The following is an 18,941-nucleotide window of genomic DNA, read 5'->3' on the forward strand; positions in this document are numbered from 1 at the left end:
TTCCTTGGATTCTTGTTGATGGGATAAGAAAAGCACCTGTTTGCTAAAGGCATTTTAAAAATAATTATTATATCTAATTGATGCAAGTGTTTTAGGACCTGAGTTCAACATACTTCCTTGAATACTAGAATGTACAGTGCTTATCAAATTCCTGGATCTACCAGAGTTCCAGGTTTTGCCTAGAATCTGATCCTCCCATGTCAGATATTCTTTTCTTCACACTAGCTTCTAAGGTTCCAATCTGCCCAACCCAAGGCTGCATCATGAATGATCCATCTTTGTTAAAAGGTGTCCTCTGAGTACCCCTTCAAACAAAATCCTACTGCCTGAAGTAATTGTAAGCTTAGATCTCCAGCTTATTTCCTTTCTATCCTTCCAAACACTTTGGGTTTCAGAGGGATCACTGAAATACCAAAAGTAAGAACTAACAAGAAACTAGATGACAAGGGATATGATTCCGCAATAGTTTATGCTAATATTCTTGATGCTTACAGAATCTAGTTTCCATAAATTAACAAAATGTTCTTTCTCCATTCTTTGCCCATTGATTTCTTTTTTTAACACCATAAGAATGCTCCAAAGTACAATGTCACAGGAGGCTAGTTCATCTTCCTACTGTATAAGAACTCCAAGTCAAAAAGGTATGCAAGATTGCTAATCTCTTTTTCTAATCAGCAGTTAAAAAGGATTTCATAAGTAACAATCGAAATAATCTAACAAAAAAATCAATATCACACCACAATTACAAGCATTATCCAGAATTCCATTTAAAATGAGGTGGGTGCAGGAGAGGAAATGGCACCTAGAAGAAAGACAGTGAGATGTCAGTCATATAGACTAGAGATTGAGTTCTAGGATCACAACAAGGCAGAGAGTTGTGAATCCTTGCAAAATTAACAACTGTCTACACCACGGTTTTCTCATATGAGAAACAGGTAACAGCTTCTTTGAAGGAGTCCACTAAATATTAGAAATAAAACTCTGAAGTACCTACACATGACAAACACCCTGCATGCTAGAGAATGAGGTCCTATGACATCTTCTCCTGGTTTATACTAATCATTCCCTCTGCTGGGTCAAAAGGGGCAATATTCTCTTTACATTGTCATAAATTTATTTTTCATTAATCCTTCCTATAGTTGTTGGTCAGTGGTTCAAGGGTGAAGGAGTGAAGCTCCCACCAGTGCAGGAGTAGGGAATGCACTGTCTGCAGAGAACTTAAAAGCAACCCATAACGCAATCTATTAATAAGCAGTCTTCACTCAATATTAGCAATTCTAAGCAACATCAAGGGTAAATTCTCTTTGATCCACTACCACCTGCTGTTGGTAAGCTACTATTGTTTTATTAATTTCTCGTGTCCAACCTTTCAATTGCCTACCAAAGTGAAACTATTTTAGAGAGCAAAACCTATTGTCCATAACTAATAATTTCAAAGAACGATGATAAAATTCTGTTCCTACAGAAGTTCATATATTTAAAAAAATTCTGTTTATAGAAGAAATAATTAGCTAATCATTAGTAGGAAAAGATTTAAAGGTTTGTTCTAGTATTAGTAATAGTTTTGTAAAAGTTCATAGCTATCAGAGCACTCAGCTCCTTTAAACTTCGCTTTAGTTGGCTAAATGTGCAGACTAACCATGCAAAATTAACTATGAAACTGCTTGGTACAAAAAAATTGTCAAGATTTTGGCTAAATTGGCACTATTTCCTATGAGGAAGCATACACACAGCTTTCTCTGACTTTGAATGGATTTCTCTGAGTTTTTTGTAAAATACATCTTAAAGCATATAACTGGACACCCTAGCCTTTCTAAGAATGCATTTTAATGGACCAAAATTAGAATGTAGCATTAACCAAACAATGTTTATAAGGTTCTTCTTAATGTTTATAAGACTCTTTTTAATATTTATAGTAGTTTCTTTTATAAGTCTTAGTTTAAATGAGTTTAGTTGAGATATGATAATGTTCTCTGTGAATTTTTATAGAAGGCAGAATGGCTTTATTTTTATTAGATTTATCCCAATTCAGCCTGCAGGGTTTAGCTCTCCACTGATTTGATAAATGCAAAGCACTTGGGTGCCACAACAAGAAGGCCTATAAAAAAACCCTAGATGTGTATATTTAGTTTTCAAGTAAGAAATTGGATTAGGAAAAAGCCTTATAGTATTGCATGTTCTGGCAAAATGTGCTCCCTGAGGCAAAATATCCAACATAATACCATAAATTTTATAAAACTAAGGCAAACATTTTTACAGCATTACGCATTTGCTTTAAGTATTTTTAAGGGAAAAAAAATCCTTGTGGGGCTTGTTGATAAAGGCACTTACTGATATTCAACTTGCCTTCAAAATAAGCAATATCTAGAAACTCACTTCAGTCTTTAAAATGAGCTTATGATATGTAGGAATCTTTTTGTCCTGCCTCCTAAGATTTTTTTATTTTACTTCTTTTATATGGGATATAATCCTTTTGTTTACAATTGTAAACAAGTTTTAGATTCAGATCAAGACTTGAGATAGGTGAACAGGAATGTCTGAAGTGAGTGCCCATGAGTCATCCTACAACAATTTACACAAGAAAGTTACTGATGTAGTAAATTTGGACACATCTTTTTCTCTCCATGTCTCTGATAATGAGGGCAATCACCACTAATGTTAGGATGAACAAATGAGATATGTTGAAACTTTAAACACACTGATATTTTCAGAAAAATAATAGCTATTATTAATAGAGTATTAACCATATACCATTTCATCCTCAGAATTATCGATGAGGGGCATTATTAATTTTATTTCTATTTGTCACTAACAAAAGACAAATCTAGGATTTGAACTGTATAATTAAATTCAAATTCATGGCCACTACATGCACTGTTTCAACCACCAGCAACACCTTTTTTGCAACTGTACTGACTCTTCACCAAATAGTTACTCCTTTCTGAAATTCTTTCCCAAACTTGCCCCACCAGCCTTATGCTCCCTTCTGTTAGGATGTGAAAGAAGCAGTTCATGATTCTAACCTGATCTTGCCTTTTTTCCAAGTAACTACTAACAAGATATTAAGTTTATTAAGTGAGATAATTTCTGGTAGAAACAAACAAAAAATTAAAAAAAAAAAAAGAAAAAAAAAAAAAAAGGAGGCATGCTTTTTCTTATCCTTTTATTCCCGAAAACCTAGTCCATCTGTTTTGTTTGGTGTGTATGAAGCAGAGACAGAGGAAGGTCACAAACTGATAAGGTCTAAGAGAGACAGACAGGAGTTTGTAATCCAGCCCACTTAATTATCACACTCTGTTTAAAGTTCTATTTGTTCATGTTTTAATTACACTGAGAGATTTGGGCAGAAAAAAGGTGGAAAGTCATGCTTAAAATGACTGTCTAATTAATCCATATTTATTCAATGGTTACCTTGTATTCAGCCTTATAAAAACATTTGAAAATTGTGTCTCTATGAAGAGACACAACACACGAATGGGCAATTAAATGACACCTAGGGAGACTGGCAGCCACTGGGTATACGTGGGAAGGCCATATTGCTCACCTGGGTTGGGTGGATGAGAGTTTTGTTTTTTGTTTTTTTGTTTTTTTCCAGTATGACAGCCTGTAGAACTCCGATTTTCTAACACACTCAATATTCTGATAAAAGCACAGACCAAGGTTTCAGGTTGACATGAAATTCCAGTAGCTCCACAGGTTCTCAGTATGCAATAGCATTTGTGATCTGTTTCCCCCTTCCTCTGCCAGTCTGAGACATGCAAACTTCATGGGTATGTGCTCTTCAGTCATGTTGGTGGAGTGCAGATTCAGGAAGACCTGAGAGGCACAGAGGACTGAAGGGCAGGCAAACAAACTGAAATTTGTGATTTTTGCCCTTAGATACTTAGAGTGAGAGCTGTTGGGAATATGCAGATGTGTATTCTGTGTAAACAAACAGACCTATTTCACAAATACTAATAATTAAAATAATGATGATGCTACCTAATAAAGTATCTTAGAGGTTAGAACAATATGTGATTTGGAAAGGATATGACATTATCCTCACTGGTGAAAATTTAAATATTCAAAGTCAAGAATTAAGTTTTACTAAATAAACACTTTTAGGAGACAATTACATCAGACATTCAATATCTAAAATTAGTTTAAATATATAAAGGAGAACAAAATAACCTCACAGATTAAGATAATATAACTAGAAATAATGATTCCAAAGTCAACAATCCAGGGGAAACTGGGAGTGTTTTTTGTTATTCTATAATAGAGTTCCTTTTAGATATTATTCCATGTAGAAAATAAAACTTTAAAAGTTATAGAATGTATCCTCTGATCCAGGAAAATCATGGTACTGCTTAACCATAAAAAAAGTCTAAAAATCAGATTTTTATATCAGAGAATATTTGCATAAAAACTGGATCTTCACTAATTTAGAATGCATCTGTCTCATCTTCTCACCTGGAGTCCATAAACCTGTCTACTGCAGTCATCAGGGTTTTAAAGAGGTTAAGACAATGAATGGAAAATAACAAGCTACAACCAGATTGATTGCACAAACAATCAAGGTTATATTTTCATGTAAATATCTACATCAATTAAAACCACAGCAAGGCAAGCCCAGAACGCCTGAGACCAAGAATGAGAACTAAAAGGAAGCTCCTTTGAAAGCAGAGATACTAAAGGACTATGAAGACAATTTTGTTTTGGATTTAAATGTGTTCATTCTTAACTCTGCATAATTTCTACCTGAATTCTGAAGGAAAAAAACACTTGATGTTTTTATAGTTTTCTATTTAATTTTTTTTTGTGAAAACAAAGAGAGAGATGAATTTTTTAAAGTGAAACTGAAATATTTCTCCGAGTTTAATCCCAATTATGACTATCAACAACACTGCTACGGTCCTCATCAGTGGCTCATTCTGCTCCCCTTCACTAGTCCCATGCTTCCAACACAGTCTCAAATAAATGGTTTATCAAATGAATCTTGAGGACAAAGTGAATTCAGGAGCACCTCAACTAACTTTAGTTTGGTTGGAACAGAGTTAGAGTAAGTACCAATTTAATTATTATTATTCATATTTTATTTGATGATTTCCCACCCTTAGGAAGACCTTAAACTTTGTCAATTAAGATTCAACATAGGCAGAACCCACCATTCTGTCAGATGAGAAAAGTTATGAGGAGTGTGACTCTAAATTGATGCTACCCTTACCTAGCAACAAAACAATCCACAAAAAAAAACAAAGGAAACACTGATTTTAAAAGTTGTGATTCGTTCTAAAAAACAAACTGAATTTAGTAATTAGTACTAATTGCTTTTAAAATATCATACCTATTTTGAAATATGATGGGGTACCTCCTCAAACAGCTAAACTTGAGAATTCCACAAATCTTCAAATATATTAATAAATATGACCTCCAATATACAACTTTGACTTTTTGGTTGATCATAGCCTGAAGCACTTGCTTGTTTCATTGTTCCCCAGGTCCTCAGAGGTTTTAAAAGGCAAGGTCAGATGGGTTAGTTTTAGAAGAGTCTCCAGAGGTGTGCTGAAGAGGAGTGGCATCAAGACCAAGGCCTGAGCACCTGGGAGGTGCAGCTGAAGCCTTGCTCACCTAAGCAGTGTAGCTTCAAGCTGCCCTCCTGTTGGTGTCCTCAGTTGAAAATACTTAGTCCTTTGTAAGGGTACTGAGGAAAGAGACAGTGGAGGAAAAGGGGCCTGAAAGCTGTGTGTTCAAAGACACAGTGGGTTTAACATGGGACTGGTAAACAAAGGTTTCACAGATGAACAGTGACTTTTAATATTTGTCTATTAGACTGGCAAAATAAAAAAGGAGGGACACTATTTAGGATGGGTAAGGATATGATAAACATTCATAAACAGATGTTAGTAGTATAAATTACTAGAGCCTTTTAGCAATACCATTAAAAATATGTACAAACTATAAAATATACATACCATTTAGCCAACATTATTTCTAGGCAGTGACTCTAAAAACATGCTTAATGATGTGCACAAAATGCTATGCACCTGGGATTTAGATACAGCCTTGTTTATAATTTAAAACATTGTATATAACTAAAATATGTGTCAGCAGGAAGCTTTGAAACCAATTTATCTATAGCTATACAATTTGGATCTGTTAAAATAAGGTAGATATATAAGCAGTGGCATAGTAACAAGTATACACAATATACTTAATGAACAAAACAATGTGGGAAACTGTGTACATTCCACTTTTATAAAATAGTAATATATAAGGAAATAAACAGGGAACAGTAAATATCAAGTCTTCGACGATGATTATTGCTAGAGTGTATGATTATGGGGGATCCTAATGTAACTCTAAATGTTTCCCACTTTACCTAATTTTTCTTTTTACCATTTTATCTTACAATGTGAAACAAAAAATACAGTATTTTAAAATTTGTGAGTCTTGATACCTATTTCCCCCAATAACTGAAAATAAACATTAATAAAATACAATAGAAATTTAAGCATTCTGTAGTTTTAGAAAAAAATTATTATGAAGCATATTAAAAATCACTGAGGTGTTAAACATTTCAGATTTTTTTTCAGGTGCAAGGGACTGAACTGTCAGTTATGTCAGAAGGTTTCTGTGAACAATATTTGATATTATTCACAAACGTCATTAGTCACTATTGAAATGATACATAATTGCCAATCAATACAACAAATTCTAATTTGAAATGAATGTAACTCCTTATATTCTATATGCTTATTATTATTCCAAAATTTTTAATTTTATTATGTAATATGGTTTTTATTATGTAATATGGCTTTAATATGGTTTTCATTCACTAGAGTTCATTTGTATGCTTGGATATTGAAGCTTCTTAACTGCAAGGGCAGAAAGCCCAAAAGGAATACAATGTTAAAAAAAAAAAAAAAAAAAAGGAAAGACTGTAGGAAATCTTTAAAGAAAAAAAAATCATTCACTCAGATATTTGAAAGAGATGGGTATAGTCACTTAATTCTGAATTATTTTAATAGTGGTGTTAACCATTTCAGGGCTCCATGATTTGTTATTTTCATATATAAAGAATTTTCTTAAAGGAATGACTATAAAACTCTTCCAATTTGTATAATTAAAGTAATCTGTACTTTATGAAGCAGTTTACTGACCAATGGCTATATCTCACAGTTTAATATCATTGAAGTCTTCATAACTATCTAACAATTAAATCCTTACACATTTTGCATTCCAAGACATCGTTCCTTCTCAGTCTATGTTAATTCAACTGCATTTTGACTGGTAGTAATTAGATGTCATATATTAATTATACCAATACCAAAACATAAATGCAAGTAAATTACTTATTTATTGTAATTATTTTTGGAAAGAGAATATTATTGCTGGGTATGATGCCACACACCAGTAATCCCAGCAACTCAGGAGCCTGAGGTAGGAAGATTATAAATTTAAGGCCAGCCTGGGCAATTCAGCAAGACACTGTCTAAAAATAAAAAGGACTGGGGGTGTAGTTCAGTCATAAAGCACCCTTGAGTTCAATTCCCAATAACAACAACAACAAAAAAAGAGAATGCTATCCACATGAATATTGCTCAGGAGAGAAAGGAAGAAGGAAAAAGGGGAGAACAGAAGGTGAGAGGCCCATGGAGAGAAGGGGGAGCTTCCTTTCAGCACTTATCTCAGGGCCTGGCATGTGATAAGTGGTCAGCAAATGTGAGCTATCATATATGCAAATTACACTATACAGTAAGTCAATAGTTTAGAGTAAGCTTCTGTAAGAATATAAAAATAATTATAGGGCAAAGAGAATAAATAAGAGAATCTTTAGCCATGGAAGAGTTTGAAGATCTAGTTGAATTAATCTTTTTGGAACATCAGATTCTTGTGAACCACAAGAAAATCAAGTCTCCATATATAAAATCATTTGCCTATTATCTAAAATGGGAATGTCATAATAGAGTAGATCTCCTCACTAGATCACTAATAAAAATCAGAAGTTCTGTGACCAATTACTTATAACAAGTTCTTCAGGACAAACACACATAAGGTCACATGATAAAACAATGATTACTGATGTTGATTTGGATTCCACTGTCAGAGGGATGATACATTAATGGCTTTGTGCTATTACTAGATACTACAGTGATGAATAATATATAAATGTATGATTATAACATCTTTAAAAGATATCATATATATTTATTAAACATACTTCCACAAACAATATTTTTCATGTTCTTTTCAGATACAGTAGCTCCCTAATTCATAGTTTTCTTCTATGTAGTTTCACTTACCAGCAAACAATGTTAAATGGAAAATTTGAGAAGTAATGCATAAACTTCAAATACTTTTATTGTAGTATCTTGTTGTAAAATGTTTGCTTCATTACTAGTTATTATTGTTAATCTCTTCCTGTGTCTACTTTATACATTTAACTTCATAATAAATATGAACACATATAGGCAAAGCACAGTATATATAGGGTTCTATAGGGTTCAGACATCCACAGTGAGCATCCCTGGACATCTTGGAACATGTTTTATGGATAAGCAGGGATAGCTATATGATTCTACACAAATTAATAAAAGTCCAGTAGATTAATTATGTGGTGAAATTCAAGCTCCATTTCCCCCAGGGTCCATCTACAAATCAAAAATGGGTTCCTATAAAGGACTCAGGGAGTTACAACTGGAGCAGAGCGTGGAGCAGAGTATATCTACTAAGCAGAGATACACTAGCTCCTGGCACATCCTGTGCACAGGCAGTGGTGGAAATAAGAAGTGTGGAAACAGAAAATGAATTTTGGAGGCCATAAGCCACAGAAAACAGAATGTTGTGAATCTTTCAAGACCACAGTTGTTGTATGTACTGTAGAAACCTATTTGTTGTGATTAGCTACGAGGATTTTCAAAAGGAGAATATGAACAACCAGTAAAAGTGATATATTGAAAACTAATTTAGGAAATATTGTTTGCTGACAGACTCACACCAAAATATTACTAGATATTGCACTGCTGACAAAGTGATCTGGGTATTTTACACACATGCGCACACACACACGCACACACACAATTCAAACATTTACAAAGGAAAAAAGAAATAAACACCAAAAGTAACATATAACATTTCAAAACTTCATATCATTATTTCGATATGCAAAATATAACCAGATATATGAAGCACTTTAAGTTTATAAAGAATGTGGTGAAGGATATCTATTGTATTGCTCTTTCTTCTTTACCTATAGCTACTAATGAATGTATTTATATAGGAATAAAATCTATAGTAACAAGCTCAACTTATTATTTTTTCATCTCTTAAAAAAATATGCACAGATGTTGAAATACATAGGCAAACTTTTTTTTTTTTTAATTTGGTACTTTTAACTTTATTGAAACCACTACCATAGATCCGGGAGACAGGCTTGAAGATACCCATATATAGCCCCTAAGTCCCATTTATACAGGTACGGGTTTTACTCACTTTCTTTCCTTAACAAAGAATAAAAAGGGGCCAGCTCTCTGTTTTCTGAGTACCTAATTTTGCTTCTTTGGGCCCTCATTTCCTTATTGCTTTCTTTGGCCTGTTGACATTCTATCAGCGAATCAGTATTGGAAAAAAATTGCTGAATTATAGTGAGGAAAAGGTTTATATGAGTGATGTCTTTGGCTGTCATCCATCATGACTTTACTAAACAGTCAAATTAGCCTCACCAATTTTGCATATTACATATATATATTTTCAGTTGTTGATGGACCTTTATTTTATTCATTTATTTATATGCGGTGCTGAGCACTGAACCCAGTGCCTCACACGTGATAGGTCAGTGTTCCACCACTGAGTCACAACACCAGCCACTAGCATATATATTTAAATAAAGTCCTCAAGCTATTCTTCTATTTTAAAAGCAATCAAAAGTACATCTAAAAGTCCTATATGCTAGGCAAGTAAAAACATTCTATGTAAGTGTACATAATAGCTTTATCTACAACTATTAATGGTATAATAAACTATTTTTCTTGATTGGAGAAAAGTTATTTTTTTTTTTAACCAGAAGTAATAGTTCTTGGTATATGCATTTTTTTGTGTAGGTCTGAAACAAAAATACAGTAGGTCTTCATCAAAATGTACAAACTCGCCCACATACCTGGTGGTAGCACTCACAACACACATTCAAAGAAATGTTTAAACAATGAAATAATTTGAAAGAATGACTTACCCTCCCTTAATATAGTCAAGGAATGAAACTTCAGTTTCTACCAAGAAAGAAAGTAAAGTTACCTTAAAAAAGAGAGCAAGAGAGACAGAATTAACTGTTAGTACTAATTGTAACCCCAAATGGACATTTTCTAACTATTAAAATACTATTTCCTAGCATTTAAAAAAATCACTAAAGATGTTATTCTTTATTAAAATCTGCTAGGACTGGTTGTACATTTAAAATTATATGAAGGAAAGGGATAAAAATATTAAATTAACTAACTCCTTTCTATGATCCATTTACTTCCTTTGAAGAACAGCATGAAAATTATCCACAAGGACACTGTGTTATTTCCCATTTTAGATAAAAGGAAAGATGAAAGGGAGTTGGAAAATGGTTAAAACTAAAAAACAAATCAGTGAGCTACGCTACACCAGAAGAGAAGTGTGTTTTTGTCATGGTTTTATAATAAGTCCACCTAATATTTTAAATGTTTGCTTTATAAAAATCTTTAAGAGAAAACTTGAGGAAAACTTAAGATTTTGCTTCTCCCAAGAACCGTTAATCTTAGAAAATAATCTTCAGGATATTTTTTTCTCAAAATAGGATGACATTGGATTTTCACAATTTTCAGATACTTTCATCTTGGCCCCCTCCTATGCTTAGTTAAAAGGGCAATCTCAAAGAGAATGTGCTATAAATGAACACTTTCATAACCCATAAAATGAATCCTAATAGTTAAGTGTAACCTAGAAAAAACACTATTTCTTACTACCACTTTAGAGTTTTCAAGTCTGCCTGATTCTCTGATCTGATTCTGCTGGTCAAAGAGTTCAGAAGAAAACTTCAGCTTCCCTCTGGGGCCTTAAAACCTGAAGAAAAAGGGCAGGAAACGAAGCCACTAACTTTCATGAGGAATTATCCATTGTAATCACTCCACCAAGGACATAAATTTTTTTTGCTATAGTCCTTCATATTAAAATCATAGGTAAAACAAGCTCAGTGGTTTAGTTGCTTTTAGTCTGATTAAAAACATCATATATAACTCATTAATTCAAATCCTTAATGAATAACATAAAATTTGACTTACTGTTCCAGAATTAATGTATTTTTTCTTTTTTCCTTTCTTTTTTGGATTCACCACCTTAAAAAAGCAAATAAACAATTAAACTGTTTGCACATTAGGCTTTATACTGAAATTTAAAAAGGTATGGAGTTGACGTGCTGCCTTCACTTCCTGTGCAGGTTTTCATTTATAAAAGTATCTTTTTTTTCATTTTAATTAAAAATCATAAATTTACATAGGGCAATGTTGTTTGATTCATTCTGTTATTTTTCTTCCTCCCCCTGACCCCTCCACCCCTCTTTTCCCTCTATACAGTCCCTCCTTCCTCCATTCTTACCTCCCTCCTTATCCCTAACCCTAAACCTAACCCTAGCCCTAACGCTAACCCCTCCTACGCCCCCTTATATGTCCTCATCCGCTTATCAGCGAGATCATTTGTCCTTTAGTTTTTTTGAGATTGGCTTATCTCACTTAGCATGATATCCTCCAATTTCATCCATTTGCCTGCAAATGCCATAATTTTATCATTCTTCATGGTGGAGTAATATTCCATTGTATATATATGCCACAGTTTCTTTATCCATTCATCAACTGAAGGGCATCTAGGTTGGTTCCACAATCTAGCTATAGTGAATTGAGCAGCTATGAACGTTGATGTGGCTGTATCTCTGTGGTATGCTGATTTTAAGTCCTTTGGCTATAAGCCAAGGAGTGGGATAGCTGGGTCAAATGGTGGTTCCATTCCAAGCATTCTGAGGAATCTCCATACTGCTTTCCAAAGTGGCTGCACTAATTTGCAACCCCACCAGCAATGTATGAGTATACCTTTTTCCCCACATCCTCACCAACACCTGTTGTTGCTTGTGTTCTTGATAATTGCCATTCTAATTGGGGTGAGATGAAATCTTAGGATAGTTTGAATTGCATTTCTCTTATTACTAGAGATGTTCAACATTTTTTCATGTATCTGTTGATTGCTTGTACATCTTCTTCTGTGAAGTGTCTGTTCATTTCCTTAGCCCACTTGTTGATTGGATTATTTGTATTCTTGGTGTAGAGTTTTTGAGTTCTTTATAAATTCTGGAAATTAGCGCTCTATCTGAAGTATGAGTGGCAAAGATATTCTCCCACGCTGTAGGCTCTCTCTTCACATTACTGATAGTTTCCTTTGCTGAGAGAAAGCTTTTGAGTTTGAATCTATCCCAGTGGTTGATTCTAGCTTTTATTTCTTGTGCTATGGGAGTCCTGTTAAGGAAGTCTGATCCTAAGGCAACAAGTTGAAGGTTTGGACCTACTTTTTCTTCTATAAGATGCAGGGTCTCTGGTCTGATTCTGAGGTCCTTGATCCATTTTGAGTTGAGTTTTGTGCAGGGTGAGAGATAGGGATTTAGTTTCATTCTGTTGCATATGGATTTCCAGTTTCCCCAGCACCATTTGTTGAAGAGGCTATCTTTTCTCCATTGCATATTTTTGGCACCTTTGTCTAGTATGAGAAAATTGTATTTATTTGGGTTTGTGTCCGTGTCCTCTATTCTGTACATTGATCTACCTGTCTATTTTGGTACCAATACCATGCCGTTTTTGTTACTATTGCTTTGTAATAGAGTTGAAGAACTGGTATTGCAATACCCCTTGCTTCGCTCTTTCTACTAAGGATTGCTTTAGTATTCTGGGTTTTTTATTCTTCCAGATGGATTTCATAATTGCTTGCTCTATTTGTGTAAGGTACACCATTGGGATTTTAATTGGAATTGCATTGAATCTGTATAGCACTTTTGGTAGTATGGCCATTTTGACAATATTAATTCTGCCTATCCAAGAACATGGGAGATCTTTCCATCTTCTAAGGTTTTCTTTAATTTCTTTCTTTAGTGTTCTGTAGTTCTCATTGTAGAGGTCTTTCACGTCTTTTGTGAGATTGATTCCCAAGTATTTTATTTTTTTCGATGCTATTGTGAATGGGGTAGTTTTCCTAATTTCTCTTTCTGAAGATTCATCACTTATGTATAAAAATGCATTGGATTTATAAGCATTGATCTTGTAACCTGCTACCTTACTGAATTCACTTATGAGTTCTAAGAGTCTTCTGGCGGAATTTCCAGGTTCCTCTAAATATATAATCATGTCATCAGCGAACAGGGATAGTTTGAGTAAACCAGATAGAGACACATCAAGGAAAGGAAATTTCAGACCAATATCCTTAATGAACATCAATGCAAAAATTCTCAACAAAATCTTAGCAAATCGCATACAAAAATATATTAAAAAGATAGTGTACCACGATCAAGTGGGTTTTATCCCAGGGATGCAAGGTTGGTTTAACATGTGGAAATCAATAAATGTCATTCACCATATCAACAGACTAAAAGTTAAGAATCACATGATTATTTCAATAGATGCAGAAAAAGCATTTGATAAAATACAGCATCCCGTCATGCTCAAAACACTAGAGAAAATTGGGGTAGTGGGAATGTTCCTTAACATTGTAAAGGCCATCTACACTAAGCCCATGGCCAATATCATTCTAAATGGTGAAAAACTGAAAGCATTCCCCCTAAAAACTGGAACAAGACAGGGATGCCCTCTTTCACCACTTCTGTTCAATATCGTTCTTGAGACTCTAGCCAGAGCAATTAGACAAACCAAAGAAATTAAAGGGATATAAGTATCTTCAGGAGGATTCCTGGACAGTCAGTTGGTCAAAACTTCTCAGCAAAGGTTACTAGGATCATCTTTTAAAAGATAATCTTTTTTGATAATATTTTTCTCAATCATTTTGCATATTGATTACCTACAACCATTTGAATCTTCCACATTTGGGAGAGATTTTTAATATTTAAGGTTCTAAAAAATATTGACTGCTTTGTAGAAAAATCATAGGTTGCTAAAGGAAAGTATTATCTGAGAGGCATTCCTTTTATATTCTAGATTAAATATACTAACATAGCAAATCACCCAAAGTATGAATATTTAAGGTATCTATCAGCCTGTTATTTTATAGTGCTAGAAATTTCTACCAGATACCATGATTGATACATAATAATTGGTAAGGGTCTGGTTTGTGGAATAAGGTTGAATTTTTCACTAATAGTTCAACAGAGAAATATTATTGCATTCCTACAACACAGAGGACACTAGGAATATAAAAATGAAAAGAAACTGTCAATCAAATAGGGGAAATTAAATACATAAGTGCCTTAAGAGAGGATCCTTCAGTTTTTCTCAGTGCAGAGTATAGAGAAAGCCTTTGACAGGAAAGAAAAATGAAGAAATTTATGAATAAATATTATGTGAAGTAGGATATATTAATTTAAATAAGGTTCCAGTAAAAAGAAATTGATAAATACAACATTCTAATAAAAGGAAAGGCAGGGGCTGTGGTTGTGGCTCAGTGGCAGAATGCTTGCCTGGCATGTGTGAGGCCCTGGGTTCAGCACCACATATAAATAAATAAATAAATAAATAAATAAATAAATAAATAAATAAATAAAATGAAGTTTCATTGGCAACTAAAAAAACTTTTTAAAAGAAAGAGGAAAAAGAAATGGCACAGATTGACTGGAGTAGAGGGTATATACAAAAAGATTAAAAGGTAAGCAGGTCATGTTAAAATCACTACTAGGCTGGGGAGACTGTGCATTATTCAATTAATATTTTACATGGGAGAATGACATAAATGATTTGCAGGACAGAGTTCTAAGGACATAAAGTGGAGGCAACAGTTAGGGTCCTATTTTAAATCATCTACACAAAAAGTAGTGTTGCATTAAGTAAGTACCATTGAGAATAGTTCATAGGAAAAATGTAGGACATAAAATAAACTGAATTTGGTAGGTATAGGTAGAAATCATAAAATGCAAACTGACTCATCCATTCATTCACTGAATTATTTTCAATATTTCAGAGACCCCTTATTGGAGTATATTTTACATGAAAAAATATACAATGATTAGTACATAGGACACCATCAGAAAAATGACACATCTTGAGGGTAATACCATTAACTATGTAGAAGGTTATTTCAGGGGTAGAAGGGTCAGGTTTCACCTTGAAGTTTGAGGAATTCCTCAAATTGAAGAATTGTTTGAGAAGAACAGTATTGAAAAATATGTGGGAAACCACAAAATAACATGAAATCAATCAAAAGTTAAAAAATAAATTTGATGATATATTTTTTTGAAAATATGTGTTTGGCATTTTGTGAACTAAAATCATCCATCTAGCATTATGACTTTTCCTATATCTTTGGATTGAATTTTCAGTAAAATTTAAAAAGCATTTTTCAAACATTCATATTAATCTCTTTGGCTTTCAGGATATCATAATCTAACTAAAGTCTAGAGGACTTACCTCAGATTATATAATTTTGTGATCAAATTACATGAGAATTTGTCATTTAGTTCCATAGGACAATTTCAACAACCAAAAAAAAAAAAAAAAAAAAAACAACACACCTGCTATAATAGTGATAACAATGTTAGTTATATAAAATGTAAATGTAATAGCATTATTATCTTTAAATAATAAAAAAAAAAAAAAACGAACGAACTAGGGAAACACCTCTGGAATGGTGGAGTAAGAATCTCAGAAAATATGCTCCTCTATAAAGGCAAAAGAGAACCCTAGGGGGAAAAAAATGTCGAAAACATTCTTTTTTTTCTCCAAGAATCTGAAAAAACTCAAAGGCCTGCACCAATCTTAAGGATCAATCATTTAAGGAAAAAAGGTTGAGTCTTACTTTGTGACATTGTCACTTTCCCTATTCCAATCTCATTTTCCTAAACTCTATAGCACTGAAAGTAAGTCAACCTTGCAACCACAGCAACTGTGTAAATTTAAGTCTAAAAGCCACTGAATGGGAAAGAATGAGTATGAAGTTCAATAGAAAGAATCATTTTCAGAGAACTGTCAATAACTGGCTTGATCAAAAGCTCCTGGAAAAGCCCCAATTAATGGAGATTGGACTAATCTTTATTTGACCTGACTTGAAGTTTGATCAATGGGAAAAGTCCTGTCTCCTGAGCACTTACTGGAAATAGTCAGTGGTAATTATGTAGCAGCAGGTCTGCCAGAGGTGATAAATCAAGTTTGGGCAAATAAAAGGTTGATGCAATAATCAAAAGGAAGATCTGGGGAATGAGATGTTCATAGAGGCTTTAAAAGCTCCAATGAACTGCTGAGGATCAAGAAGACCATGTGCCTAAGAGGGACCTGAGGAAGCCCCAATCCTTTAGCTCTGGTTGACCTCAAGTCTTCACTCAAAGAGCACATGAAAGCTAAGGCAGAGCTGTACACTGTTGGAGCCGAGAAGGAGCAGTCAACACACACAAATTCTATTCTGGGAAATGTGGGTGCTATGGTTTGAATGAATCCCTTCCAAAATCCAGGTAATAGTGAATAGTGCTAATTGGTGAGGCCTTTAAGAGATAATTAGACCATAAGAGCTCCTCCTTTGTAAATGGAATTAGATGCCCTTATAAAAGAGTGTGACAGAGCTGTTTCTCTATTTTCCTTCTACCTTCCCTCATGTTGAAGGTAAAACGAGAAAGTTCTCAACAGATACTGGCATCTATATATTGGATTTCTGAGCTCCCAAACATAAAAATTAAACTTCTGTTCTTTATAAATTATCCTTTTTTAGTTTAATTATGCTTTTTGGATAGAGACAGTTGTAGAAGCTAACACGTGAAATAAGAATTCTCATGTGTTCTAACATAGTAGCATAAAATGGACAGGGACCTGATTTTGAATGTTACCACAATGTAATACTTAAGATTTCTGGCATTCAACAATAAATAAGACATCCAAAGAAATAGGAACTTATATACCACATAGGAAAAAGATGTCAACACAAATTATCCTGGGGACTTGCAAATAAAGCATTTAGTAAACAGTCTTAAAGTCAGCTATTAATACATGTATTCAAATAACTAAAGGAAACAAGGTCTAAAGAATTAAAGTATGAAACAATGTCTCACCAAAGACAATAGGTAAACTGAGATTTTAAGACAGTACCAAATAGAAATTCTCAACTGGAAAAAAAAAAAAAAAAAACTAAAATGAAAAATTTGCTAGAGAGTTTCAATAGAACATTTGATATGGAAGAAAAGGAATCTTTGATCTTGAAGGTTAGTCAATTGACATTTTTTTTTTTTCCCGTGGTACTGGGGATCTCAATTGAGATTTTTGAGTTTGGGAAACAAAAGTAAAGAAAGAAAAAAATAGTCTAAGAGACCTATAAGGCACCATCAAGAACACCAACATATGTGTGCTAAAATACTGAAAGGGAGTAGAGAAAGAAAAGGGCAGAAAGAATATTAGAAGAAATAATGGTTAAAATTTTTCTTGGTTGCCGCCAAGAAAAGGAGGGCAGAAAGTGAAGTTTCTAATGTATGGTCTCTAAGCTGTCCACTAAAATCCTAAAAGTATTTGTTTATAATACATAGCTCCCCGCTTCAAATTCCTTCAGATTGATGTCTTATATTGATAATATATAAAGGAAGAGAACATTGATATTTGAAGTGAGAGCACAAAATTCTTACAGGGTATTTAATTTAAAAAAAAATCATTATTAGCCACTTTTATCATCTCAGATGTGGCACCAGTCTTCTCACTAAGCAAGCTTTGTTGAACCAGAGAAAGTGGGGTCTGTGTGCAACTAAAAATCAGAAAAGTTTATTGATCTCTGCAGGGCTGTGTGGGGACTAGCAAGTGCAAGGAGAACTGGTATGCAGGGGCATTCCTCCTCAGCCTGGAGGCTGGACAGAGAGAACAGGCACTTACTCATTCACAAACTGCCATATCACTGTCATTGCCTCTTTAGGGTCAATATTCATTTCTCGTAAGACCCAGATAGAAGAGATTGACTCATTTCTCCATATTTGTTTTTTACTAAAAAGCTTTTTTGAGTTGAGTCTGGCCCTTCTATAATAATTTTGAGTCCATTAAGTACATTTACTCTTTAGCATACATAAAACTATACCAAACATATTTTGTTTGCCTCTCCCATTACACACTGGAATTTTGTCCACAGAGCAAGGAATATAGATAATATTAATAAATATCTTTTAATAATTTAATAAATGAATGAAATACAACTAGTTTTAGCCCAGGAAGAAGGTCTAAATTTTAGGATATTCCACCACTCTCAAAAAAGGTCAATTTTAGTGTCAATTTAGTGGGGAGAATATCTATCATTGGTTAAATATTGAGATATTTTTATCTCGCTGTCCATATACATTAAATAAAAAATACCCATATATAATAAGTTTTAAAAATCGAACAACAATAACAAACTAAAAGATTAATAGTGCTAAAACATTCCATATGCTCAATAGAAATCTGGTGATTAACTGGTAAGGTGCTTCACAGCAGAAATAACTACAGTGTGTTTACTTTAGTAACTTGGATTTCTTGAATGACTACATATTCCCTGTCATTCTTTCAGGCTACACCTAAACAACAGGGAAGGTACTCAGACCATAGTTCATTTTATAATACCATGCTGACAATAGTAAAATGCATTTTTAAAATTAGAATGTAGGTGGGGACATCAGTAGCAAAACAAAATGTAGAGGCTTCAGCTTAAGAAAAAGTGTATTCATATTGAATTTTTAAAGTAAGAAAGAGAGTAAAAAATTAAAAATCTCTTAAAACAGATTTAAAAGATGACATGACTTGAAG

General features: G+C 33.6%; 1 protein-coding gene and 1 long non-coding RNA gene across 2 annotated transcripts in view; both read right to left on the minus strand.

Moving 5' to 3' along the window:
* Positions 1-18,941, minus strand: part of LOC306660854 — a 610,682-nt gene that overhangs the window by 198,101 nt on the left and 393,640 nt on the right. The gene's annotated exons all lie outside the window — the stretch shown is intronic.
* Positions 1-18,941, minus strand: part of CPNE8 (copine 8) — a 199,266-nt gene that overhangs the window by 40,860 nt on the left and 139,465 nt on the right. Inside the window, exons 12-13 of the mRNA XM_079139378.1 lie at positions 11,283-11,336; positions 10,211-10,272 (exon numbers count right to left, since the gene is read on the minus strand). Coding sequence (XP_078995504.1) covers positions 10,211-10,272; positions 11,283-11,336 — 116 coding nt within the window. The remainder of the gene's footprint in view (positions 1-10,210; positions 10,273-11,282; positions 11,337-18,941) is intronic.

Source organism: Sciurus vulgaris, assembly GCF_902686455.1.
Source record: "Sciurus vulgaris genome assembly, chromosome: 5".
NCBI classification, from domain to species: domain Eukaryota; kingdom Metazoa; phylum Chordata; class Mammalia; order Rodentia; family Sciuridae; genus Sciurus; species Sciurus vulgaris.